We start from the raw sequence: 18,630 nt of genomic DNA on the forward strand, positions 1-18,630 counted from the left end.
ATTAAAATAAACTAACGAATATTTATTTAATAAAGGGTGTTCAAAAATATAATTGTTCTAAGCTCAGTTAAATATGTAAAATATAAATTTCCAACAAAACACAAAACACGTAAATTTACATGTTTACTTGCTGAAAGGGCAGGGATGTACATGTACATCCTTCTGTACCGTTTCCTGGCTATTTTCTTACACCTATATTCCCCGTTTTACCACGGGTGAAATTACAATAGTGCACTAAAAAGGTATGACATGAATTAATTTGGTAATGGGGCGATATATTTGAGTCTGCTTGGGCAAATAAATGCTCGGTAAAATTATGATACATGTACATTCCTCAGCAATACTAAAACAGATCAGTGGCAAAAAAAGAGAACCAAAAAAGAAAAAAACAAAAACAAAAACAGAAGCCAATCAGAAACAGATTGGAGAAGATAATATACAATGATACAAGTGAATGATGAGTGACATGACCAAATTAATGTTGCAACATGAATGGAACTGAGAACTCCCTCATTGTAGTGTAGGTCACAGGAAAGCCGCACGAACGAACGGTGGAACTAGAATGTGATCTCACAAGGTGCATGAAATGTTCTTCCTCGACATATAGGTTCCAGGTTTTCACCAGCATACGAACAGAGTGGTGACACTTCAACACCTGAATGAGGGGCAATCACATTTCGTGAAAGGAAAAAGAAGAGTTAAGTAAAACAATAATCTCGAAAAACACGATCTCTCGATTTCTTGCTGACGAAGGTTCTGTGTGTGTGAGGACAATAGTCCAGGCACAATTATATTTATTTTCTTCCAGGCTATGGAGTAATAACTTACCGGTTGCATATAAGGGCACTGAATGTGTTAAGAAGCCACCTGCAGCGACTACCCATCGAGTATGGAGTCGAAGAACAAGCAGTTTTGCACTGTCTGGAGTGTCAACATTGGATCCATTTGCATTTTTCACCGGTGCAAATTCTTCCTCCCGCAATACCTGAGCAGATATGCATAAAATATGCAATAATAAGAGTACAATCCTAAACAAACATCACATCAAGAAAGATATTAACCATTTTAAGTAAAAATTAGAATTATAGTCACCTCAAAAAGTGCAGTCGTAGGAGCATATGGAAACGCATCAAAGATAAACTGTTCAAGTTTTAATCCCATTGTATATCCATGTATGGAAGGTATTTTCTTCTCCGCGAGATGATAACTGAGCATAAAACAATGCACGGATCAGCATATATAAACTCCTAAAAGATGGCGGATTATGGCACAGAAGTCAACAGGTAACTCCACAGCGTTTTCACTTCATCAAGATTCATTAACTATCAACTACTGATAAATCAGGCATTAGAAGAATAGTGTGATTAATCTTCCTGAGTAATCCATGTCATCTGATTAAAGTAGCGAGGTAGTTTTTTTAACTCGAATATGTGGTTATATGACATTAAGGCTACCAGGTTGCATGCCTTGCAATTAATAATTCTCGCATTTGGAATTCAAAACAGTGAGAAGAACAAATAATGGGGGCAGGGAAGTTGGAATGAAGAGGGCAACAAACATACATGCTGTCTTTTTCAAGGCCATTTGCTACTTGGTTCAGAAAATCCAGAGTGAACATGTGTAAGCAGATCTGAAATCACAAGATTGATCAGAAACCTTGAATATTCAAAAACCAGCCAGTTAAGAAAACAATCAAATTCTAGAGTACGAATATTTTCAAGATCTATACATGACCAGATGAAAACTCAGGCTTATCCCTTTAAAGGGGTTAGAAAAATAGATTAATTGACACCATTGCGTCATTGTCATGTGACCTTTACGAATTTAGCGTGGTTAATAAAGATATTGAGTTATGAATCATATTAATAAAAGCCACTATGATGGCAACCAGATGAATGCATAGAGAAGAAAGCGTTGGTACAAAATAGTAAAAAACAAAACTAGAGGGTAATTCTCATCATCAGAAGAGGCTCAGGACTTTTTGCGTTTGATATGATCATATATTCTCTTCTAGAAATTTTCATTGGTCTCTAACGGTGTATTCCCATATGATCATATATTCTCTTCTAGAAATTTTCATTGGTCTCTAACGGTGTATTCCCATTTGCTAACAGAGAATATCTGATCATATCAAAGCGCAAAAGCTGCTGTCCCTCGTCTGGATCTCAGCAAGCTAATATCAATAGTTAATAGCTTTGGTTTCCACTTATTTAGGATGTGTACTAATATGACCAGGGAGTATTAGGCAATTAAAATTATAGAGGTAGGGAAGCTGAAACAGTAGAAGAGGGTATAGAAGAGTGGGCATTCTGAAATTACCATTTGGGATCTGAGCATTAGCTTTGTTGGGAAAAAGGAAAAAGTTTGGACGGAGAATTCTCTCCCTTTTCTTAGCACTTCAATAAACATTACGAAAGTAGTCTAACCCTCGTCCTCTCTTTTATCTGTCTTCTCATCTGTTTTTTTTTTCTTTTCTGTAAACTAAACCCTTTTCTAGGTTCCTAACATGTAGGGTGTTAGCTCTTCAACCCTGGCTTTCCATTCTAGAGGATCATAACCAAAATTCAAGGGCACTGATCCTCAAATAAACTAAGAAAGAGGACAAATATGGCAGATTGAATGCAGAAAGCAAAAGCCATGAACTTAGAAAGAGGACAAATAAACTAACGTTACTCCAACAAAATCGAAGACGGCCAGTTGCTTGATTGACTGCAGAAGCTAGTGATGACTCCAATTCAGTGTATTCAACTACAGTAAGAGGACCACCTTTGCCTCGTCGTACAAACACACCAACCTTTTCTTGTGGATATGCCTGTATATAATGAAAATGTAATATAAAATATACGAAGAACAAACTTAATTGAATCACTGATTTTGAAGTGGAAAAAAACTACTTTCATCTGTTACCTTGCGGACAACTTTTGCAGCAGCAGCAACACCTTTATCAATAAAGTAGCCTACAAATGTTGGATCGGCAACACGAACCTGTTTCACAAGTCCTTATCAAAATGTCTTCAAATGAGAAGTGATAACTGACCAGGTTAACAAAAGAGACAACATAGGTACAAAAATTTAAATTACCAGAGCATTATCAACTCCATAGCAATCAATATACTTAATTCCTTTTGAGGCCATGTCCTCCAATAATTTGGTTGATTTCAGAGCTGAACAGGAAAAAAAAAAGGTATTCCAACATATTCAATTTTGACCAATCAATATGCAAAACAAAAAACAAATCAGTATATGTAAGCATTACAGACTGGAATATGAAATAATAACTCGTGTATATAAACCCGCTAGGTACCTGAATATACTCCACCATTCCCGTCAGGAGCCTTCGCTACCTGGCTTTAAAAGTTTCAAATATTAACCACCAGAAAATTCAAAAATAGGAACATAAAACCAGAGGTACTATAGTTAAAACTTGGCTAGATAACTAAAACAAAACATAAAATTGTGAATAAAGAATCATGTCTTCGACTTCTCCTTCTCTAATTAGAAATTTATATTTCACATGTCCACAAAGAATTGAAGGGAAAGTTAGAAAATCAAAGCCTTTTTTAAAGTTTAGTCTCCAGTTACTTTTGTTACTTAAATATCTTAATCATATGCCCAAATTTAAAAATGTCATGTCATAAGGATTAAGGAACCCTGAATACTCTATAATCATTTCAACATATTGATTAGTTAATCTTTCTTTCCAACCAGCAATCCTCAATTTCACGTAATCCGAGTTTAAAACCAAATATGCACACAATCCAGCCCAAAATGAAAACTCAATTCTCACATTCCCTCCAACCTTTTTCACATAAATGTGTTCTTATTTCTCGTCAGTACTGTGAAAAGAAGGCAATAAATAGCAATGTTAAATGGTAAAAAAACTTGAAGGAGGAGAAGAAGAAAAGTAGACACAATTGTTTATTGCTAATTAATTCCCAGATAATTCTTTGGAAAGTATTTAAAGACATCTTCTGGTGGACTTGCTTGGAAGGTAAAGACTCTACCAAGGTGGCACCGAAAGCAGTAACGAATTTCATTATTACTATCACCTACCTAACCAACCAACCACGAGCGTTTTAGTTAAGAATAATGTGTGGTGTGTTCTCTTATTTTCAGAAGCTATTTGTTACGTTTACTTTTACAGGATACTTCAACCTGAACTAGGCATACACTGATATGCAGCAGCAGCCAAATTCCAATTTTGAAAAACTTGAAGAGATGCACACAGTTGCTCCAATTTGTGGCATAATAACACGATCAAATAAATAAATTATTTATCAGCAACAACAGGTTGAATGGTAAGTTCTTGCTACCCTCATTTTTCAATGTTTTAGTTAAATCCATTTAAGAAAACAAAAAATGAGAAGAAAACGTATTTAAAGCTCAGTAAAAGAATGAGAGCACACCCTGTATGGAGTCTCCATAATAAATCTGCCATCCTTAGAAACACAAGGGATTGTTCCTTGTTGGAAAAAGGTAACCTATACCAAAAAGATGAGTTCTATAGTAAGTAAACGATGGTAAAACAAGTACTAATATAGTGCCAAAAAATGGTTTAGACATCTTACCTGTTCAGCCTCGAGACCGAAATATTTATGACTTTCAAAGAATTTGCGTGTTGCCTCATCAGTGAATGGACTAGTCATTATGTACCAGTGTATTTGTACCGAAGAAGCTGAATCTGCAATACATAAACTGATGAGAATGTAACAGAAGAATGCATGAAAAAACTGAAGCAAGACAAGTGGAATTTACTCTCATTTGTAGCTTGAGCCGCTAGTCTTTGGGCACAGAGAATCCTCTCAGCTTGAAGTTGAAAGAGTGATTTTCCAGATGGAAGTCCAATATCTAAAATATAACATAATTGTTAGAAATATTTTTAATTATGTTAGAAATATGATTTAAATATAACATTAAATAGAAAGATATGATATGGTAGATAGTAAAATATCTTACAATTTACCAAATATTTTCCATATTTAAATATTAATTTTATTTTCTATTATTATATATTATAAATAATATTACTAATGTGTGAATACAGTAAACAATTACAATCCTTTCAATATGGTACCGGTATTACACTTGGTGACCTGTATTGCCACTAATTCACTGTTAGGCCTTGACTTTTTTTCTAGATTCATTGGCCTGGACTTTGTCAAGTAAACAATTTCCAATCTAATCTAATAATTTTTACTCTCTTGTAGTCCCCCCACGCCTCGGAGATTTCTTTTTCTTCGGCAGCTGTCCCGCTCTCAGAGCCTCTATGTTCTGCCATGCTCTCCAAGCAGTTTTGCTCCCTGACAGCCGCTTAGTCCTTTCAGCATCTTTACTTCCCGGTAGCCACTGAGCTCACCTAACATATTTTGCTCTTCGGAAGCCGTTGTAATCTCAAGGTTTCACTCCTTGGCAACCACTGCACTTTCCAAGCCTCTCTTTATTAGGCCGCTGCCATGCCCTCCGGCATACATTGACTCATATGATAGATATGGTCAGCTTATCATTGTAATTATTTACTGTATCAACTCCTGCAGCAACTAATTAGCTGACATGACTTTCTTATGGGTTTTCTGTTAATAACATTTGTAACAAGCTTGTCTCGTACAGATGCTCCAACTCTAACTTGAAGGAATGTTAGAAATATGATTTGAATATTACATCAGATACGATATGATTTGATAAAAATATCTTACCAAATATTTCTTATCATTAAATTAGTTTCATTCTTTATTGTTGTATCTCTTCATTATAAATAAGAATACTAATCTAACACACAATTACAAGCAGACCTTTCAATTATAATAAGACAAATTTTCATGATTACCCTCAAAGTTCCTTCAAATGACAAAAATACCACAACGTGTAACTTACTTTGAGATCAATAAAAGAGTAAGTGACAAAAATAAATACAGAAAGGCTTATAAAAATTTCACAGAAACGCAGACTGCTACTTAAATGAAATTTAGGAGTAAAGCTATGAAGAACACTAGAGAGAAAAGGGAATGGGAATTCAAGCTGATAGGAAATGCACTTAGTATTCATATCTACACCCAGTAAAAATCTTAGTGATCCCAGAATCAGAAATTATTAGCTAACTTTTACTTCTACATGCAAATATCAACTTGCTTAGTATGCCATTCAGGCTCAACATTCAACAACAACCTTTCTGCTTCTATTGCGAGTATATTTTGCATTCTGTCTAACCAGAAGCATTTTAACAAAAGAATGTATATATACATAGAAGCTTCCTGGTTTCCATTTAGACCAAAGAAAGTTGTAATCTTCCAAAAACTTGTTTGCCTGCAATAAGCATCTTCTATTGTTTCTAATTACTAATTATACATGAGAGAGAAGAGTGAGTGAGTACGTGAATACATAATTTGTAAATTATAAACATCATTAAAATCCAAGATAAATGAAAAATGAACTGAATGAAAAAAGAAATACACAGAGAAAAAAAACAGAGAACAAATGAGTATCTCAACCAAATGATGAATACAATGTATAGTGATAACTATATCATTCCCTGTTAACTGTTTAAGCAAACAATAATGATTTTGACATTATCTAGGATTTTATAAATTTCCCAGTAGCATAAGAAAGAAAAGGAACATGAGAAGGAGCGAAAAAGGAACAAGGGGTTGTTATGAGAAGGGATGAGAAGTAGACTGGGGGAGTTCGAAAATTTATAGACGGATGAGAAGAGAGATAAGGGGCGAGAGAGAATATATATTCGGGAAATTTCAGTCTCTGTAGCTTGGACTCAGCTAAAGAAATCGAGAGCTGTCTTATATTTCTGATCAAGTTTTCTACTTGTATTCCCTACCTTTATTCAAAAGATATCTACTGTTTGTGTGGAATCCCATTTAGATGCATAAAAGAAGCATTTCAGAAGTATTATGCCTCTGTTTCTAAAAAAAACTGGTCCAATATGCCAACTAAAGAGACTTTAGCTTCAATAATATGTTTTCAGTATCAAGTGAGAATACTCACTGAAACATCCTTTTGGATCCGAACTTCCTAGTCGAGTACCCTGCATTTAAATTTTTGGGACATTCTTAAGTCAGCCAAACAGATAGTCAACTACAAACATAACATAACAGTTAAGAATGAAGACTGAATGGTCACATAACAAATTGTCCAAGTGCACCAGTTCCACTAAGAATGTAATAGTGATACATAACTAATATTCTGAGACTGAAGACAGTAAGCATCAAAATAAATCAAGGCAAAAAGATTCTTTCTTCCAGCTGCCTTTCGTAAAAGATTTGTTTTATGCATCATACATCATTTGTATGTAGTAACATACTTCATGAAACAAGTAAATGTTTATAATTAAATTTTTGTCCAAATTTACTGTAGGTGCTTGTGATTCACAGCAAAAGTCCAGTGTAAAAATTACCAAGAAGAAAGCATAAGACAATACATCAGGCTAATTTCCCGACTACACATACACGCTGCAAAAAGTACTTAGGAAAAAAAAATCTATAATATCAAAATTTAAGATGGAGTAAGAATTGGATCAGCATTAACATCTAATACGATGCATAACCATATACAAAATTAGTTACATTTTTATTTTTACAACTAAATGTAACACTTAGTTCAATATACTATACTTAGTTTCATGATTTGCCTTTGCCAAAGGGAGACTTCTTAATTTGTCGAGTAAAGAAATATCGAAAGAAAAGGCAAAAGGCATCCATCAAGATATATTTTTATTGAGATGAGAGAGAGACACTAGGGCAACCCCATAACATAAAGCAACTTTATTGTACTTAATGATTACAATAAAACAGGTTAAAGCGGCTGCTTTTTATGCCCCTAAGAAATCAATTACCAATTATTTTAAGTGAAAAACAAAAGAGATTATCATAGTTGTAGCATACCATAAAACATCGAAGCAGATTACTAAAGTTAAAAAGAATAAATAAAAGAGCATCCGCTCTTACAATCACACCTTTGCAGCTAATGATGCGGCTTTTTAGGGACAATCAAAAGGAATGACCCCAACTTCTACTTTGTCTCTAACGGAGAAGGTTCCCAAAAAGGGTAGGCATAATAACAAAATAATGATAGAAATACAGAGAAACGATACTGATTGCCGATCATACTACTTCCTCCAATCCTAAGATTTTTTTAACTAAATCACATTCTTTAAGAAAATTAATTAGATTAACAGAAAACAATATATTTATCAATTTGTATCATTATTTTAAAGTTATATATATATATATATATATATATATATATATATATATGATTTAAATATCTGTTAGACATTAATATTCATAAATATTTTACTGATTGCCGATCATACTACTTCCTCCAATCCTAAGATTTTTTTAACTAAATCACATTCTTTAAGAAAATTAATTAGATTAACAGAAAACAATATATTTATCAATTTGTATCATTATTTTAAAGTTATATATATATATATATATATGATTTAAATATCTGTTAGACATTAATATTCATAAATCTTTATATTCTAAATCATAAGAGAGAAATCTTTTATAATTTATTTAAAAAATTTAACTAAGGATATTTTAAAAAAAATAACCAATACTCCATTCAATTACAAAAAAATCTTATAAAAATGCAAACAATTTTCTAGAAAGTCTTGGAAATGTAAATAGGACAAGAGGTAGTATAATTTTTTAGTGATAATCTATAGTATCATGATCATTATCAATAATGCACTCAGTGTAATAAAGTTAGCATAAAACATGACTATAACACACCAATGCGCCTATCCAAAGATTCTAAACATATACATAACTGGCACCCACTTGAATCAAACAATGCTGAAATAACACATCATTATTATCATTCATTATCTTCCAATCACTAAAAAAGTTAAAAAAAAAAAAAAAAACATCTGCGTATGTTCATCCAAAACAGATTCAGGTATACCTGGCCACCGGATAAAATTAGCACAGCTAACTTGCCATCTGAAATAGCTTTCAAACCCATTTTCCACCATCTCTCACGATCCTCCTGGCTTCTCTCCTCCACCGTGGACACACTGCTCTCCGGCACAGGCTCAATGGCCGCCGACGGCAGTCCTGGCAAGCAATAACAGTTCAGCCACAGGAGGCAAACAAACAATCACGCACATGAAGAGAAGAAGTTGATTGGATTAACTAACAAACACACAATCACTAATTAGCATCCAAACCTTGAGATCGCAGCGAGCACCGAATAATCCGGTCAATTCGCGAAAGATCTAAACTCTGCAGCACGGAACACATTAGTTAAACAAAACAAAACAAAAAATATAATGATCCGAAAAAAAGAAACGCCACGAAGTCCAGTAGCCAGTAGCGAATCTGAAGCTCGGGATTCTAATCGGAGGTTCAGAGAGTGAATTGGATCGGGAGGAAAATAAATCACCTCAATGTCCTTGACGAGAAGGTCGCGTTCCTCGGGGGAGAGCTCATACCAGAGGGCGAAAGCGTCTTCCTGACCAAAGTCTTTGAGTCTCTCGAGGAGAGCTTGCGGCGGCGGAGAAACGATGCCGTTGCCTTCGAATCCCACCGACGATGGTTCCCTCATTTCGCAATCTCTCTCACACGCTATCTATCTCTCTCTTCGATTTGGATTCAGATCTCGAATTGTGAAGATAGCGAGTGTGATGTGAGTGAGGTTGAGTGTTGGTGTTATGTATAGTTGGTTTGTTATGGAGACAGGGGAACAGTGGCGAGGAAGACAAGAATCAAATCGGTAACCACCCTCCTTCAGTCACTCTTATAATTACATAAATACCCCTCTCTCTTTCACATCTGGATTATGCTGCTGCCGTCATTATCAAATTCCTTTAGTAATTTCACCAAACCATAAAATAAAATATAATAAAAGTTTAGACCAATTTATTTCCTTGAAATTATTTGCCATTACATCTAATAACATTTAATTATTTTTATCATATCTCAATCATTGATACAATACAATGAATGATAAGTTAATTGTATTTTACATATTCATATAATTAATATGCATGCAATGTTACAATTTTATTAACTTTGACACATGTTTGTTGTTCTCATATTCATGAAGACCCATAGTACCAATCTTGCATATTCTTTTTTGGGGTGTTTTATAATAAATTATCATAACTACCAAATAATCATTTCATTCAGCTGGTTGAAGTCACGAACAGTCACCCAAGGCGAGTAAAAAAGCATTTAAATTGAAGTACCCACCACACACTATCCACATATAAGATTGTTTGGGATGATCTAAAGTTGATAATTTTTCTTTAAGCAAGCACATTGCAATAATTTAATTTTGACAGGTTACCATAATAGCACACCCAACCGACCCAAGAATATTGGTGTGGAGAGCAATAGCTTGGAGTTAGGCAAAAGCATATGTCAAATTTATATATACGGATATGCTCTTGATTCTATCAATATCATAAACATATCTTGTCATGCCATGGCCCGCTCATGTGAAATTCCGATTACCCCCTCCACCCTCATTCTCATATCATTACACTTTTTTTTTTTTTACGTCCGCACACAGATATGCTCGTGTCTGCTAAATCAAAATTCTCATATTTAAAAAATAAAAATTGCATATGTAGAAACTTACGTGCATATCGCATGGCAAAAATTCGTACAAGACCGACAGTGATACAAAGTGCATATATACTTAACATAGAAAATAATTGGTATATACATGTATAGCTAAGTATGTGTAGAAAGTTTAGTTAAACTACGTTTTCAAGCCTGTTCCGGCAGTCCTATAAAAGTACGTGTAATGGAAAGAGTAATGGGAGTTACTTTTGTGTACGCAAGTTAAAATCCTTTACTGATATCAGAATATTAGATAGTCCACAATTCCTGGAAGCTGTGTAGACTTTATGAAATAAAGCTCAATTTAAATGTAATTCCTTCAATCCAATACATGTAACTCACTACTACTAGAATTAGCAGTTTTAGTCCAATTGGTTTTACCACTAAATTATTAAGCTACTTTAATGAAAATATAAATTAATATTTTATTCTTTTAATACTTAAGTGATTTTTTGTAATAAAGACTACGAACATTCTTCACGGAAAAAATCCTACTCAAAATGATATAACTATCATAAGCGCTATTTTTTTTTTTTTTTAAATAAATCAACTGCATGTGTACAATTCCATCTTATGATCACACATTAAAAATATAGTTCCTTTGTTTGAAAATGATAGTTTTACAAACTGTCAATGTGTATCTATTATAAATTACATTATATTATATACAAACTAAAGCCATCAATATTTTATTAACGATTTATTACTGATTACTTGGATGAACAGTGTTTTAATTATTTTAATTTAAGAAATTTATTAAAGCTTTTGTTAATAGTACAACCAAATTGAATAAGATAAATAAATAAATTAATGAGAAAAAAAATTTAATTAAGTCCATATAATTTGATATATATAATAATACAAATTAATGAGTATATTAAAGATTCAATTTAGATTGGTTTAGTTAATTTTAGTCATGGAAAGTGAAAAGGAAAACTAAATGAATTTCTTAAATATTTTTAAGTTTGATTTTTTTTCTTTTTAAAAGATTTTCTATTTTAAACAAGAAAATGTAAAATCGACGCAGCAATTGATGTTTTTTATTTTAAGTCTACAATAACGTTTACCTTTTTCACTTTTTAGAAAAACCCGCACATCTGGAGTCACTTATGTGTCAGCTACAGTACTGTTATCTCTCTTCACGCTGCAACCCACTTTAGAGTCATCGATCCCATTACCCTTTCATTGTTCATCAATCCTCTTGCGCTAACCCATTCACGTGGATCACTTGCATTGATCTCCATTGAAACCTCAAAGGTGAGGCTGATTACTTAGCAACAGTTCTTCAAGAATTCCACCCAAAACAAGCATAAAAGATTTGAAATTTCATCTTCCACCGCTTATTTTCCTTTACAACTTTCCAAAGAATATTTCATAATACTGTATTTATAACAGTATAGGAAACATAAACAGGCACTAAATTGTTTACCTTAAACTTTATTCCTTGGAATAAATAATAAGCCTTTTCAGGCCATATTCAAGAGTTGGCATTTCCATGCTTCCAAGTTCATATTTGCTGCAAAACAAACTCAGATGGGGTACTGAGGCCTCTGTTTGTCATACTTTCCTTATTATACTGATATTCACTAAATTTTGGGGTACTTTTGGATCAACTATGCATTGAAATCATATCACCTCTAACAAGTTAATCTAGAAGAATTAATTATCAAACATGTTTAAACGAAGATCTCTCTTTATTGATAGAAAATAATAGAGAAAGAGAAGTACATGTCCAGGAAAAGACAATAGCAGCTGCAAAAACAAGAGCAGAAATCTGCTTCAAAGAGGGAATGAGAGGATTTCCAATCATGTTCATCAGATCACGAAGGAAATATAGCACATTGAGGAGAAGGTCCCATATAATGAACCGACCACAAAGTAAACAAGCTTAATGGAAATCACAAGGATGATGCTTTCTCATTGAGTGCTTCTTTAACTGCTCTCAGAAGCGATGGCATTAATTTCTGGTTTGTAACAATAATACCAGAAACAACATCGAGAAACTTTCCTTTTGAAAAGTCCAAAGGATTCCCCGCAGCATCCGTGACGATACCTCCAGCTTCTACAAAAGTCCAATCGCATTTATAGAAAATTAGAAGACACATTCACAATCTAAGCAATGCAGGAACCTAAATATTAGTTCATTGTCAATGAAAGTCACAATTACCGGTAGACTCCAATATTATGCTTGCATAAGTCATTCAAAAAACAACAGATAGAAATATATAGCTCATCCATGAGATAATGTCATCAGTGTAATGAGGAGTTGTGTTGGGTCCGCAAGAATATTATATCCATACAAAGAATATTCAAAACCGCACTCCTCTCAACAAGCAAATTTTCAGCAATTCCCTTACAACTATTTTCCTTTATTTTGCAGTTTTTTTTTTCTTGTTTTCATTCTATATAAGAAACATCAAGTGTCTTCCCGTTGAAGGGAAATGACAATGAGTGCATACAACGTTTCAATTCCCCCTCCCCTCAGACCTTCCACGAGCAACAAATAGATAATCGTGCATTCAAATTATCTTTCTTATCATTTAAAGACCAAAGAAAGATCAATGCTAAGTAACATGATAAAGGCAAGTCAAACATAACCAGATTGAAATATAATTATTCACCGGCACTTTAACAGAGTTTATACACAGTCCAGACCAAATAGAATATTGTAAGATGCAACCACTGTCATACAGAGTTGACTATTCAAATGAAGCAATTTAAAAGGGTTTAATTTGAGCTCGACACTACTGTAATTTTGGAAAAAAATGACAAGTTCTAAGATTTGTACTTCATAATCTCTTGTGAAGAATTTTGGGTGCGCTCGCTTCGGAAAATGAATAACTAATTCCCTACCGAAAATCCAACTCCTCTAAGGTGTTAGGAGAAAAGCAGTCAAAATCTCTTAAGATTTCATCATGAAGAAAGTATTTAAAGTATATTAATATCGTTTTACTAGTGCAATTCCAGAGTTTAAAATTGAAATTCTACAGTAAGAATTGAGTATGTAACGTGTATGAGTTCCGTGTATCTTAAAATATATTAGATGATATTCACATCACAAATATCTATCACTTCCCTAACTCCAAATCAAATTAAACCATAACCCCAAAAATACTTATAAAGATTCAACTATCATTGAATTACACAATGAAGTAAACTTAATCCTAGACATCAAAATTTATGTTCCATTAACTTCACATTTGAGACCAGCACTATCTTTTCCTTGAAAGCCTTCATTATTTCCTTTCAATTCAAAGTGTTAAAATTCATTACCACAAATAAAATTTGCTAAATGATGGAAATGGCTTAAAACTTATCAAACAAGGTTAGTTTTAACTTCACATTTAGAGTTCCTTGGCATCAGGCTCCAGGATGCATCATGCTAAAAGCATGAATAATCACAAATAAAAAAGGTTTAGAAAAGTTGCCAAGCTCCCTAAATTTGTTAAAATGTATAAACTTTACCTATGACAAGGAAAGTGTAGGACATTATACATATGATCAAATTATATTACATAATTGAGTGTAAACCTCACTTTATAAGCTGTTTTTATAAGATTGAGTCAAACTTAAAGTTCATTTTCTAAGATGATATAGAGCCTAAGTTGACATGGATTGTTAGATCTATCATGTCACCCATTATCGGACTATTCACAAATATCTAGTTCTATTCTTCAGATGTTATGTCCTCGGCGGCATCGAATGTGCATTGGAGATCTCACATCAACACATCAATTTGAGATATGACCAAATTAGAATATTCAAATGGATGCAAATCTTAACTTATAAGCTAGTTTTGTAAGACTAAATTAGGCTTAAAGTCTTACTTTGTAAGAGAAAACATTAAAACACACTCCAGAAACCTATTCTATATTCTATATGTATTTGAAGAGAGTCTAGATCCAAGTAAACTTTTAACTAGGACATGGACTTGATAAACATAAACATAGGCCAAATGTTATTTATGACCAATTCTGGACAGTTATGACACTCATTTTAAGCAGAGCATGTTTACCAAGAAAAGATTGGTCAATTTCATTAAAGAAATACTTCAGAACAGGAAGAAAAACTAATGAAAATTAATACCAGTCACAACGATACTTCCAGCAGCATGATCCCATATTTTTTCACGGTATCCTTTGTGAGGGAAACGCAAATATATAGCCCCATCTCCTCTTGACAGAGCTCCATATTTTGCTTGGCTATCAATTCTGACTGGTGGTGCTTTGACACCAAGTTTCTGTTAATTAAGTAACGTTCAAGAATTTTGTGTAATTAAATCTAAGAGAGCTAAGAGTTAAACTAAAAAACAATGAAAAAGACAAATGTGCTAACTATAGAAATAACATTACTTCTGCAATGGAGCTAGACAAGTCATGAGAGGAGTGCGCTGCTTCAAAAGATTCAAATAATGATGCTTCCTCTGGATTATCAACATCCCAGACATGGACCTGGATGATCATTTGGACATGGCACAACTGTCAAATGACATTACCAAAGTGACAAGTATGAAAAAAACTTGCAAGCACCAACCCTAGTTTGTGTAGAACCACCCAGTGTTTGCATATATGCTCCATCACCAACTTTAGCAAAGAAGAGACAACCAACTTCATTTGAAGAATGCTGCTGATTAGAGCCAATGGATGCCAGTGGAAGATTTGGACAAGCCAAGACACCCAATACAACTTTTCCTTCATGTAGCAAACCTAATGCTATAGCATATTGATCTCCTCTTACAAACCTATTATGTCATCTCACAAGCATGAGCTACTCAATGACACGATCTCCATAAGTGACCATGCAAGTGAAACAAATGGTATAAAAATATAGACAGTAAACCTATTATGTCATCTCAGAAGCATGAGCTACTCAATGACACGATCTCCATAAGTGACAATGCAAGTGAAACAAATGGTATAAAAATATAGAGAGTAAAATAGGAAATAATGAAGAAAAATAATTATTTAATCAAATGTTTGATTAATTTGATAAGTAAAGAAAATAAAAGTAAATACTAATATACTAGTATTTTATATTAACAAATTTTTATGAGTAAAAAACTAGATTTTAAGGTTTTCTATTATCATTTTATGTTTTATTTGTTTCCTGATTTTAAAAGTTGATACAAGAAACGGTGACAAAAAAAAAAATGAAAGTAGAAAATAATAAGTGGTTTTTTCCTGTTTACCTTACAAACTTTTGAAAACAGGAAGTACAATGAAAAGAAGGTGGCCTTTTTTCAATTAAAAGTGAAATATGAAACGATGCCAGCTAATAAATAATGTCTTTCAAAATTAAAATCGCCATTACAGCTATATGTTGGTTGGAACATTGAATTGATAGTCGATGGATTTCAACAATTATTTTTTCCTTACTTCCTAAACAAGATAAGATGTTGAATGACAACTGCAATCTCAGATAATAATAAGATTAATAATACTAGATAAAGTCATATGTTTTCCATGAGATATTACAAACAAATTCGTGCTGCAAGAACATTAAATTTTTTAGAAAAATAATATAATGAAATTCGACTAACAGTAGACAAAATTTACACCAAAATGAATTTTTTTGAGAAAAAAAGAATACTCACCCTTTCGTACCATCTATCGGATCCAAAACCCAGTGCTGTCCAACTGGACCACCTTCAGACTTACCATTGTCAATGGCCGCAAGCACATCATCTGTTGTTAAAGTAGGAAAGCTATCTGATCCTTCACTAGCAAGAGTATCATTGACAAGTTCTGTAATGCGCTTCAGTGTTTCCTGGCCACTTTCCTTACGAAGATCCCCTGAATCCTGAATTTTTAAAATTGGATTTTATACTCAAGCATGGAAATGAAAGCAAAGTCTACATATACAAAAAACCTGTAAGAATTTACAATTTCACCTCCTCGGCTACTATTGAAAATGGTTCAGAAGGAAGTTCTCTCTCAAGTATAAAGCTGACCAATGCTTGTGAACCTGTAAACCACAAGACAGCAACCCGATTTATATGAAGTGAATTGAAACTTCATTTAAACCTCAATGAACAAGTTTAGCAACTAGAATAATATAAAATGAAAAATTACAGCTAAAATTGTAAATAACTTTCTTTTTCACAAGTGGTCCAAATTACAGGCAATGAAGCACAAGCTCATAATATTACATGATCTTTCAAAAAATATGTTTGTAGAAGCATTTTAAATCACCACATTACAAAGAACATATGGAAGATCCACTATTTATTGAGGTGGTGGTAGCAGGAATTTCGACTAATGTGCATAATGACTGGTTTTTTTATGTGAGAGCAATTTTCCCAAAAACTTGCTGGTTGAGCTAACTACAATTAGGTCCTCTTTTCGTACATGCAAAATGATTACTAGAATATGGAGACAGGTAGCAGAACAATACATAATGTGAAAGAGATATATAAATTAGTGAGGGAAGACAAACAAAACATCTGCTATAGTTGCATACTTGCCTGTCATAACATAGAAGCAAATTTATACAAGTGCAAGGTCTTTCCTCATGTCTGTCCTGTAAGGAAAAATGCTTTACACCAGCCAACAATTGGCTTATACTAGCTACTCATCACAAGTTTTCAACTAAAAGAGAGTTTCAATTAATGGTTAAAAACAAGTATGCTACGACTATTAAGTCACTGGTGTAGAGCTTGTATTTGTAGCAATATTATTAAAGTACAATTCCCCTACTCTCGTTGAGGAAATGCTAAAGATTTCAAAACTACAATGATACTGTTAAAATTTGCTGGCTCATTCTTGTAAACTGAATTAGTTGAATATTAACAGGATCATCTATAACTATTATAAGGAATTAAAACAAATTTTGAGAGTGCGAAAACTCATAGAACTGGACTCAAGGAACAATAACTTATGTCAAAGCACTGGAACAACAAAGCCTCTCGAAATAGAGATGATAATCTATACAACAAGCACGAAATGTTCTGATCAAATCAGTAACCCGGGATTATACATGTGAAAAAACATGGCAAGGATTTGTGAAGACATCTAAAAAGCTTACACCACTCCCATTGTTCAGCTTCCAATTATGTAAACACAATCCAACCGGTACAAGTACCCGAAAAAAATAGTCCAAGAGCATAACATTATACACAATCAGCACTACTTCTACTCAGTCAATAGTTAACAACTAAACATCTCATTTCCAACTACAATTAAGTTGTCAATGTGAGCATTCGCACAAAAAACAATTCAACGTTAACACTAAACACAATGGTAGCAGGAGTAAGATAACAAACCATAATCGGCCACTGTAACGGGACTTTTGTCTGACTTTGAGTGAACATCGGATTGCAGAAGAGCCTTCTGAACTTTCTGCAAAAAGCATGCAAAGAAGAATAAATCAGCATCCATTGCTAATTTAAAAAATCAACCGTTGCCGCAAAATTTAAAATTAAAAAGCGAAAAATAGAAGAATCTTACTAAGCAGGCTATGCAACAAAAACAAAACATGCAATTGCGCAAAACTAGTCTATAATTTCAATAAAACGCAAAAATAAGGGTTTTTCTTTTGTTTATGAAAATGGCGATGGTAAAGAGAAATTGTGGATGAGTGCCTGGCAGAGACGAGCGGCGAGAGTGGCTGCTTTCTTTGCAGCGGCGAGTTCCTTCTCATAAGGCATTGAAGAAACGATTAGTGTCAGTGGCGATGAAGAGCAACTACTTCTCGTTGACACGCTAATGCACCTTTTTCGGATTCTGGCTTCGGACAACCTCCAATCGCTTCCTACTCCTGCACTTATAGCTCTCGCTCTCCACCAAACTGTTGCTGTGCCCATTTTCCTTTCTCTTCCTTTTTTTCTTTTTTTTTTTAAATTACGCTTCCCAAAATTACTTCTCAATTAATTGCCACACGGCGTTTTCGCTTCCTGGGTTGTGTCCTGATATCGGTCCCCACAATTTGATTTTTTTTCTTTTTATGAAATATAGAAACACATTTTTTTTTATATTATTGCTTTATGAATTAATTTAATCTTTCACATTTAAAATATTTAAATTTTAATTTTTTAAACAAATTTGATTAA

The 18,630-nt window shown here is 33.5% G+C and overlaps 2 protein-coding genes across 2 annotated transcripts; both read right to left on the reverse strand.

Annotated features, from left to right (window-relative positions):
• Positions 1-230: 230 nt before the first annotated feature.
• Positions 231-9,731, reverse strand: LOC114177351 (UDP-N-acetylglucosamine diphosphorylase 1-like). Its single transcript, XM_028062653.1, has 15 exons — positions 9,400-9,731; positions 9,185-9,239; positions 8,920-9,071; positions 6,994-7,033; positions 4,756-4,848; positions 4,569-4,681; positions 4,407-4,481; positions 3,305-3,344; positions 3,082-3,164; positions 2,908-2,985; positions 2,669-2,812; positions 1,563-1,630; positions 1,093-1,207; positions 829-985; positions 231-655 (listed from the first exon to the last, which is right to left on the reverse strand). Exons 1-15 carry the CDS (start codon positions 9,559-9,561, stop codon positions 558-560), a joined length of 1,473 nt encoding a protein of 490 aa, XP_027918454.1. The 5' UTR covers positions 9,562-9,731; the 3' UTR covers positions 231-557.
• A 2,515-nt stretch (positions 9,732-12,246) lies between these two features.
• On the reverse strand, positions 12,247-18,420 carry LOC114175827 (SAL1 phosphatase). Its single transcript, XM_028060644.1, has 8 exons — positions 18,163-18,420; positions 17,845-17,920; positions 16,474-16,547; positions 16,177-16,382; positions 15,117-15,324; positions 14,936-15,034; positions 14,670-14,823; positions 12,247-12,645 (listed from the first exon to the last, which is right to left on the reverse strand). The coding sequence occupies exons 1-8, from the start codon at positions 18,382-18,384 to the stop codon at positions 12,482-12,484; spliced, it is 1,203 nt and encodes a 400-aa protein (XP_027916445.1). The 5' UTR covers positions 18,385-18,420; the 3' UTR covers positions 12,247-12,481.
• Between the last annotated feature and the right edge of the window lie 210 nt (positions 18,421-18,630).

Source organism: Vigna unguiculata, chromosome 3 (assembly GCF_004118075.2).
Source record: "Vigna unguiculata cultivar IT97K-499-35 chromosome 3, ASM411807v1, whole genome shotgun sequence".
NCBI lineage: Eukaryota > Viridiplantae > Streptophyta > Magnoliopsida > Fabales > Fabaceae > Vigna > Vigna unguiculata.

Coding starts and splice junctions, on each gene's coding strand:
- LOC114175827 (XM_028060644.1), bottom strand. CDS start 18,384: ATGGGCACAGCAACAGTTTGGTGGAGAGCGAGAGCTATAAGTGCAGGA. Junction 17,921..18,162: donor TCGCCGCTCGTCTCTGCCAG/GCACTCATCCAC, acceptor TGCTTTTTGCAG/AAAGTTCAGAAGGCTCTTCT. Junction 15,325..16,176: donor CCGATAGATGGTACGAAAGG/GTGAGTATTCTT, acceptor ATGACATAATAG/GTTTGTAAGAGGAGATCAAT.
- LOC114177351 (XM_028062653.1), bottom strand. CDS start 9,561: ATGAGGGAACCATCGTCGGTGGGATTCGAAGGCAACGGCATCGTTTCT. Junction 9,072..9,184: donor GTGCTCGCTGCGATCTCAAG/GTTTGGATGCTA, acceptor ATTGCTTGCCAG/GACTGCCGTCGGCGGCCATT. Junction 7,034..8,919: donor TAATTTTATCCGGTGGCCAG/GTATACCTGAAT, acceptor ATTTAAATGCAG/GGTACTCGACTAGGAAGTTC.